A 6,000-nucleotide genomic window follows, 5' to 3' on the forward strand; every position below is an offset into this window, starting at 1 on the left:
TTTAACATGTATCTTAAAGATACCAAAAAAATCTCAGTAAAAAAATTTGTTTTTACAGTATATTAATGTAAACTATGTGTGTGCATGATGCTATGAAAACAATAGCAAAAAGACACTTTACAACCTCCTATTATTTGCCTATATTTAAACATTTACTTCAGATACCTTTTTTTAAAATGCCGAATATGTTACATTTCCTATACTTGCACAATAGCAAATAGGAAAAAATTGTGTTTGAATATTCAGTCTTCATCCAAAGCAAATTAGCTTCAATTAATTTGTGGCAGAGGAGGGAAAAAAGCATATCTAAGGGGGGTGAAAGCTATTTATAGAACTGTTATAAAAGCCTGAGATTTCTGTGGTTATATTCTGCCCCAGTTTTTATGCAGAATCACCGGAGAGCTAAAAGCTGCAGCAATTGTTCTGATTTACATGAGAGAGAGGATATCCAGCCATGGCATGCTGTTTGGCATCTATGTCAGGGTCTGAGGAGAGCTGGTAGACATGTGTGTGTGTGTGTGTGTGTGTGTGTGTGTGTGTGTGTGTGTGTGTGTGTGTGTGTGTGTGTGTGTGTGTGTGTGTGTGTGTGTAGTGTTGGTTGATTGGCAAGAGGAGGACTTTTGTTGAAGTTCACTCACGCTTATGTCTTTTCTAGGTCACAGCCAAACATTAGTTGTTCTTTAAAGCAGAAGACTGAATCCACATTATTAGTACTAGTGATCAGACAAACCAATCAGGATTAATTCTCCACACAGAGAGGAATTATGAACTGTATTTTTTTTTTTTGTCTGAGTGTGAGAGAGTATGTGTGTGAAGGTCGTGCTAATCGTATGGTGATTCACGCAGTGTAGTACTTTTTTTTATTGGCGGTCCACTGAGCTCATCACTTCAGAAACATACCCCATTAAACAAACTCACACATGCACACAGTCCTCACGCTCCACAGGCACCTGTCAGTGTGTCAGTCAGTCCACAGGAGGCTCTCATCATAGTTTTATGAGCCTGTAAATAAAGAGCATGGGAAGTGAGTAGCCACCAGCATGTCATCACGACAGCTCTGATGTAGCACTAGATGTGTGTTTTGACAGGAAACCAGTTGCAAAGCCATATTTCATTCTCAATTTTCAGTTGAAATCTGCCTTTGAGTTGTTTTTTTAAACATACGTACAGAATATACAAACAGAATTGTAAAGTTTAAAGAAGGGTTTTTGTGGTAAGAACATAAACAGGTTACAATCTAACTAGCGCATTAGCTCTTAATAAGTTCTCTGGTGATAATAAAAGGAAAAGTAGAGTCTGCACACTAATATTAATGCCCCCAAGAACATTTATCACATCACCACCTTGTGGTTGAATATATGGGAGCATTTATACTAGCATCTGGACTCCAGATGATGGCATATATATTTTTGTCCAGTGCCTAGCATTTATCACATGATGTGTATGCTTTTTATATATTCTTTGGAAAAAAAAGTACTATTACTTATTTATGCATCACATTTGTTAGAAACAGCAAACTGTTTTCAGATGCTTTTTGTTGACTGACCTCGTATACCCTCATCATGTTGCTACACTGGAGGAACAACCTCTCTACTCTTCCTACATCTTTCACTGTCCATGCATTTATATACCGCTGTGGCATGTCATCAGCTTTGTGTCTTCTCTCTCTCATAGTTTGTGCTTTGTCCTCATCGTCTTCTCTCTCCCTGTTCGAGTCCAGAGCTGCACGTTTCTGATCTTCAGTTATTGATCTCACCAGCCATTGAGGCTTGACACACTTTCTCTATATAATTTGGTAAGACTTGTGTTATAGGTTGCCATTACATAAATACCACTGATTTAAATCTAATATCCTGCCAGACCTCATGTCCCCTTCTTTTTAAATTCCTTTATTTTTCTATGTTTTTTCTGCTGGTTTGTAAATCACTGTGTATGAATTGCGTTATATAAATAAATGTGCCTTGCCTTATAGCATGTCACACTTGAATGCTCTTCTAACAAGGCCACACTGTATTCTTTATGTCTTATGTTCTACGTTGCCTAAACAGTTTAACCATCATTCCATAACACTGTTTCCAGCTTTCCAATTAGCCCGTGCACAGGGGAAACATAATGACACCCATGTTATGTTTGTTCTGAAAGATGTTCATATCCAACACTTGGTAAAACTGTCTGCTTCTGTGTGACACAGTGCATGACTGTATGTGTGGCATTATGTTTCTGTGACCTTCTGCCAACTATTTTTTGAAGATTCAACAAACAAATTTAGATTATAGAAAACCCTTTCAATTTCAACACAATGGATCCACAAATATTTGGGAGACCTTAACGTTTTCTCCCCACAATGTGTCATTGCTTCTTTATCCTGCACTCTTGTCTCTGTGCTGTTTTGTTTTGCTAAATTGCAGCACGAACAAAGCCAAAATCAGCAGGGAAGCTGGAAAATAAAGAGAGAGGAGAGAAGGCAGGAGAGGAGATAGGAGGAGGAAGGGAGATGGCAGGACTGCAGACTGATGAATGTGGAGCTTTGAGCTTGAATGATTGGAATGGGACACAGACGGATTAGCAACAAGAAAGAAGAGTAGAGCGATGAGAGGGAAGACATGGCGAAGGGGGTCTGGTGGGGGGAACCCAATACGGAAAATATCCAAGTGTGAGAAAAAGAGAGACTTGAGGGAGAGAGAGACAAGTGGAGAGAAAGATTGCCAACACTTGCTGCACTAACTCTGAACTGCAAAAACCAGGAACTGCACTGAACACTATTAGTGTTTGCTGTCAGTCACTTTGAAGAATTGAAACACTCCCTCCTGCCTTCATATGTTTTGTCACCATGGTGGTAGAAGATGTCAACGCAGTCTAATGCAACAAGACAGATGCTGGCTATTAGCATTACAGCCAGATCAGGTGACACAACTCTAAGCCGGGGGTCGTTATGACCAGCGTGACTCCTGCGACATACAAATGAAACGATAGAACGGAGGGGCAACCACTTGTCAACAGACAGCACTGTTGGTCCAGCCTAAAAATACTTGAATAATCTATCAGCATACATGCAGATGCGTTATGCATTAACTGCAGGTTGCACACACAAAAGTACTGGTCATAGTGTGAATGCTGTGTAGAGATCAACAAGTCTTTGATGCGTCTTTGTCTGAGTCTGCGTTTATGAGTTTGTATCTTCCAAAGTACTTGTGCTCTATATAACACATGAGACCTTCAGCCTGTTTGGGCACCATTTAAGTTCTCACTCAGACAAGCACACAGTCACACAGGGCTTAACTGACCTGTAGAGCATACCAGTCTTATGTGCGACTGTCTCCTCTTTGCCCAGTCCAAACATTTTCAGGTACCAGTTGGTCTCCATTTCTCTAATCAGCGCCACCTTGTGTCGCTGCTGCGCCGCCTGCTTACTGGAGGAGGAACTGTGCTTGGCATCCTGGGAGTTGCTCCGGTGGGCTCTTGTCCCGCTGAGTGAGGCCACTGAGTGTTTTCGGTGAACATGGGGCGGCAGGGCACCACCGGGTCCCCCGACTCCCCCTCCGCTGCTTCGGGCGGCTAGCATGGCCCCAGAGGGTGCCCCGTCCCCTCAAGGGCAGAGTTCAGGGACCAAGGTGAAGAGGAGGAGCTTTAGATGTCCAAGTGTCTCCAAGTACTTCCACCCCTTTTATGAGATGACCGATTACTGCAGCCTCAGAGAATGATGCATGTCTTGGGAAAGCTTGTTTTTCCTGACTGTCCTGTGAAGAGTCAGAACCTCTCTTTCCCCCTTTCAGGCACTTTCTAAAATTCTCTAACACTCCACAATTGTGTCCTCAATTTTGTCTTTCTGTCTGTTTGAACTGAGTTCCTTTTCTCTTCTTTGTGTCTGTGTGTCTTTCTGTCAGTGCAGTGTGCTCTCTGGTCTCTTATAGCCTCATCCAGTTTGAAACAGGATCCCAGTTTCCTTGTCTCGTCACAGCCTGCCCTGGCCTAAAAGGAGGGAGCCAAACATGCCAGGGTGTCGACAATGCATACACACTCACACATGCACACAGTTGTGTATCCATGACTTTAGAGGGCATTAGATTGCCTTGGATTTCATTTCCTGGAGACTTACTCTCACCTTAAACATAACTACAGATTGCTTAAGCGTAACGTTGGTCATAAACTAATCTATCTTTAAAACATTTCAGCACTTTGATTTTAAAATGTGATATTATGGGATGTGCTTTTTGTACCCATAAGGAAGAATGTAACTGTGTAAACAGACTGAGGCCCCCATAATGTAGTAATACCTGCACCACACACACCCTGCATACTTGATAGCTGTACACAATAAGCTGACGTGCTAAAACAACATAACACAAATAGAAACAAAAAGATATAAATAAACGCAGCCTGCAGACACACTAGTCCAGACACACAACAGACACTGACATAAGTATTGTAATGTGAAAACACAATAGAAGATACCCTGCACTTGAATGTGGATTTAGGCAATAAACACTGTGGAAACTGTTTGAAGCAGAGCAGTTAACAATAATTAGCACACATCTACAGAGGCGACCAGACATTGTTTCTTGGTAGTTCCAGTGTCAGCTCTATATTTACACACCTCCTGGATCACTCCAGCGTCTCAGAGCCTTAACACCATTCCTTGTGTCAGAAGACTCAAGGCTGGAGTTGGAGAAACACAAACTGACACCTTTGTCAGACATAACAATGTGGAAACACAGACATTTGGCTGTGTTAAAATATGTGGGCACAGACTCACAGTAGGTTAAATATTTGTAGTATTTCAAGGTTCCTCATTTGTCAGAATAAAAAAAGCATGTTGTGAGAGCCTTTAGTTGTAGATTTAGTGTAGTATCACATAAGTGTTATGCAGGTGTGTACCTGTACACGTCTTATTTCTCACCAAATTTTCATTTTTGTCCTCAAAATTAAATGTTAAAATTTCCACAAACACCAAAGAGAGATTTACTCTGGATGACTTACAAACTTCCCCTTTTGTTTTTTTGTTTTTCTTGTCACATGTAAACTATATTAACTGCCAGAATGCACCAGAGTGAGGAACACATGACAGTAAAGATGTACAGTGCAAAGAATAGGAAAGTATATTTACTGACGGTGAATAGAAGGACCCAGGAGACGCACTCACTCAATCATTGTTTGTCGGGTGGAGAGGGATTGCATGCTGATGAGATGTTAATGAATGTCAGGTGCTGCAGGAGAGCAGGGGGTAGATGAGGCCCTTTACCACCTAAAAACACAACACAGGTTTAGTCAGAAACATGCACAATTTTAAAGTCTGTTAAAAACAAAAGAAGACGATGGATAAAGACAGAAAGGGAGACCTGGAGACACAGACAGAGGATTTGGTTCTCAGTGTGGAGTTCATTCATAATGAAAGGTGGCAAAGTAAAGTGCTGGCTCATTTGCCCAAACCAAAGGACAAGAGTAGGTTTTCTAAGTGAGCTCAGCACATCATGCAGCCCCAAATCAAACACACAATAGTACAGAATTTTATTTATTTCAGACAGAGGTAGACAAATGAAACTTCTATGTATCACACATAACCCCAAAAGCGAATATTTTGAGTCAATTTATAAACTAGCTAATAGACTTCAACAGGTGAGTGTACCTGTCCATTAAACAGCTCCTTGCAGTCAAGATCAGTGGCCTGAAAATCCTCCTGATATCTAAGCAAACACCCAGGGATTGGTGTCCTCTGAGGTCAAGTGAATAGATCAGTGATGGAGTGTCAGCTCTGAATTATTCAGCCAAGTAATGAGAGCCTGACAGCTCACTGGACATGTCTGAGGGGTTTGGAGGGGGGAAAGGCTGCAGTCAGTGCTGACTGTACAGTGTGAAGGGAAGGGATGAAGGGTCAATCTGTGCCCCTGTCTGGACTCAGCAGCTAATGTAGGTTGGAATTTCTGGGGCATTCTCCAGTTTGCTGCAAAGTTGTGTAGTGTCTTTTACCACCATGTCACTGAAAGTTACAATGATAACTATAAA

General features: G+C 41.5%; 1 protein-coding gene across 1 annotated transcript in view; it reads right to left on the minus strand.

Annotated features, from left to right (window-relative positions):
- kcnab1a (potassium voltage-gated channel subfamily A regulatory beta subunit 1a) overlaps positions 1-3,872 on the minus strand; it is a 132,579-nt gene extending 128,707 nt beyond the window's left edge. The window contains exon 1 of the mRNA XM_035943551.2: positions 3,285-3,872. Within this exon, the coding sequence (XP_035799444.1) occupies positions 3,285-3,562 (278 nt within the window). The 5' untranslated portion in view covers positions 3,563-3,872. The remainder of the gene's footprint in view (positions 1-3,284) is intronic.
- Between the last annotated feature and the right edge of the window lie 2,128 nt (positions 3,873-6,000).

This window comes from Amphiprion ocellaris, chromosome 7, assembly GCF_022539595.1.
Source record: "Amphiprion ocellaris isolate individual 3 ecotype Okinawa chromosome 7, ASM2253959v1, whole genome shotgun sequence".
NCBI lineage: Eukaryota > Metazoa > Chordata > Actinopteri > Pomacentridae > Amphiprion > Amphiprion ocellaris.